Source organism: Aplysia californica, unplaced genomic scaffold (genome assembly GCF_000002075.1).
Source record: "Aplysia californica isolate F4 #8 unplaced genomic scaffold, AplCal3.0 scaffold00079, whole genome shotgun sequence".
Classification (NCBI taxonomy): domain Eukaryota; kingdom Metazoa; phylum Mollusca; class Gastropoda; order Aplysiida; family Aplysiidae; genus Aplysia; species Aplysia californica.
In genome coordinates this window covers 1,021,186-1,023,828 of record NW_004797349.1, presented here as the reverse complement: position 1 = coordinate 1,023,828, position 2,643 = coordinate 1,021,186, and the positions used below count along the sequence as shown (strand labels likewise).

At 41.3% G+C, this 2,643-nt stretch overlaps 1 protein-coding gene across 1 annotated transcript in view; it reads left to right on the top strand.

The window, feature by feature from the left end:
• The window catches only part of LOC101858847 (protein white), an 18,481-nt gene that overhangs the window by 1,856 nt on the left and 13,982 nt on the right, over window positions 1-2,643 (top strand). Inside the window, exon 3 of the mRNA XM_013080215.1 lies at window positions 2,251-2,360. Within this exon, the coding sequence (XP_012935669.1) occupies window positions 2,251-2,360 (110 nt within the window). The remainder of the gene's footprint in view (window positions 1-2,250; window positions 2,361-2,643) is intronic.

The window sequence follows — 2,643 nt, the reverse complement described above, 5'->3', positions numbered from 1 at the left end:
CTTTCCTATCAAACATCTAACGTCCTTGTCTCTCCTCTTTCTTTCCTATCAAACATCTAACGTCCTTGTCTCTCCTCTTTCTTTCCTGTCAAACATCTAACGTTCTTATCTCTCCTCTTTCTTTCCTGTCAAACATCTAACGTTCTTATCTCTCCTCTTTCTTTCCTATCAAACATCTAACGTCCTTATCTCTCCTCTTTCTTTCCTATCAAACATCTAACGTCCTTGTCTCTCCTCTTTCTTTCCTATCAAACATCTAACGTCCTTGTCTCTCCTCTTTCTTTCCTGTCAAACATCTAACGTTCTTATCTCTCCTCTTTCTTTCCTGTCAAACATCTAACGTTCTTATCTCTCCTCTTTCTTTCCTATCAAACATCTAACGTCCTTATCTCTCCTCTTTCTTTCCTATCAAACATCTAACGTCCTTGTCTCTCCTCTTTCTTTCCTATCAAACATCTATAGTCCTTGTCTCTCCTCTTTCTTTCCTATCAAACATCTAACGTCCTTGTCTCTCCTCTTTCTTTCCTATCAAACATCTAACGTCCTTGTCTCTCCTCTTTCTTTCCTATCAAACATCTATAGTCCTTGTCTCTCCTCTTTCTTTCCTATCAAACATCTAACGTCCTTGTCTCTCCTCTTTCTTTCCTATCAAACATCTATAGTCCTTCTCGTACCTCCTTTTTCCCTGTCAAACATAACACATCGTCCTTGTCTCTCCTCCCTATTACCTTTGTATGTTACCCTCCTATTTTGGTACCTCTAATCTTGGCCACCTAAATGACTTATGAACACTCTGAATCAGGTTGAAAAATGTTCGGAACCCCCCCCCCCCCCCCAAAAAAAGAACTTTAGAAATAAAAAGGCGGGCAAGAAGTCAGTTCAGGATACGCCTCACCACAACTGAGAGAGAGAGAGAGAGAGAGAGAGAGAGAGAGAGAGAGAGAGAGAGAGAGAGAGAGAGAGAGAGAGAGAGAGAGAGAGAGAGACCTCAGCCCTTTGCGGCTTCTGTATTTCAAAACTTGCCCAGTGCATAATGATTATTTAACACTTGGCTCCTACATTTTTGACCAGATCTAGTCTAATGCAAAGTGTTTATGTGACGTGTTGCCAAGAGGTGTTCTATTGTAAAGGAAAAAAGTAAACTTAAGTTCTCCATTTTGAACTTACTAGCCCTTCTACGCCCATCTGAGGTCTCCTCTCTCATTGGGGCCCCATTTGGCGTCATGCGTGTGGACACTTTTAACTTAAGTTTGGATTCGAGGGGGGGGGGGGTGGTTGTCGAAATTTACTTTTACCTCTTATTGACAAACAAAGAAAACCAGCAGGCCACACAACAAGGGGATGTGTCAAGTAAAAGAAAAGAAACAGAATATGAATATAGCCTCTTAGTGCTGTGTTTTAGATTTGAATAAAAAGACAAAATGAAACACAAAGAGTATCAGGTGCTAATTTGACGACGCAACCTTTCAAAAATTCGACAAAAGGAATTCATAAAACATGCCATTGCAACCAATCCACCTCCTTCCTCCCTCCTTGGTAAGGGAAGACATCTTTGTTTGGTTAGTGGGCCCTATAGTCTCCTCTTTCTTTTTGCGCAGTGATACTATCATTAAATCTGTTCATCTTGTAATGTTTCTGTCATCAGACAACTTTGACTACGTCCCAAGAACAGGCTCATGTGCTTTCAGACCTGCATACAAAGCATACACAGAAATAATTCGCAAACTCACACGTACACAGATTCTCTCTCTCTCTCTCTCTCTCTCTCTCTCTCTCTCTCTCTCTCTCTCTCTGTGTGTGTGTGTGTGTGTGTGTCTCTCTCTCTCTGTCTGTTTGTCTCTCTCTCTCTCTCTCTCTCTCTCTCTCTCTCTGTCTCTCTCTCTCTCTCTCTCTGTGTCTCTCTGTCTCTGTCCATGTATCTCTCTCCCTCCCTCTCTTTCTTTCCCTCTCTCTCTCTCTCCATTTCTCTCTCTCTAACACACACACGCGCTCACAGACACACACACACAAACACACACACACACATACACACACACACACACACACACACACACACATACAAAAAGTATTCAAAGATTTCAAAGTACCCCGCTAGTTTAACTCAATCAGCCCTCTCCTATATGAACTTCAAATTTCAAGGTCCATCCCTGAAATAGCCTTGCATTAATGGAGAACGCGCCAATCTTACGCTAGGCGGATTTATCAAACGCATCCCTCAAAAGAACATGGTTGTTTTTTCTTTCTTTCCAGGCAATCTGTGACACTTTCACGGAGAGCCCCCAGGCTCGTCACATCGACTCGGAGATCGACTTGCGGCTCCGTGAGTCAGAACTTGCTGACCACATTGTGGTAAGTGACACGTTGTTGCTGCTTTTGTTCAAATAATACAGGCTCGTCAGAATTCGATCTTGTACTATAATAATTCAAGGGAAGGTGCTATTGAAATTGAACACTTTTTAAATTCACCATATATGCGTTTTCTGTTATAACTGTTTTCAGTGTAATTGAGGATAATTGGTGAGGGATTTGAATGTATAGAATCATCATTCCTAGAAAACCGAGAGGAATATTATGTTAAGGCTGCTTTTTCATACTTTTTTTAACGGATTAAGTAGCTTGTCTCATTTCATAAGATACTTTTAC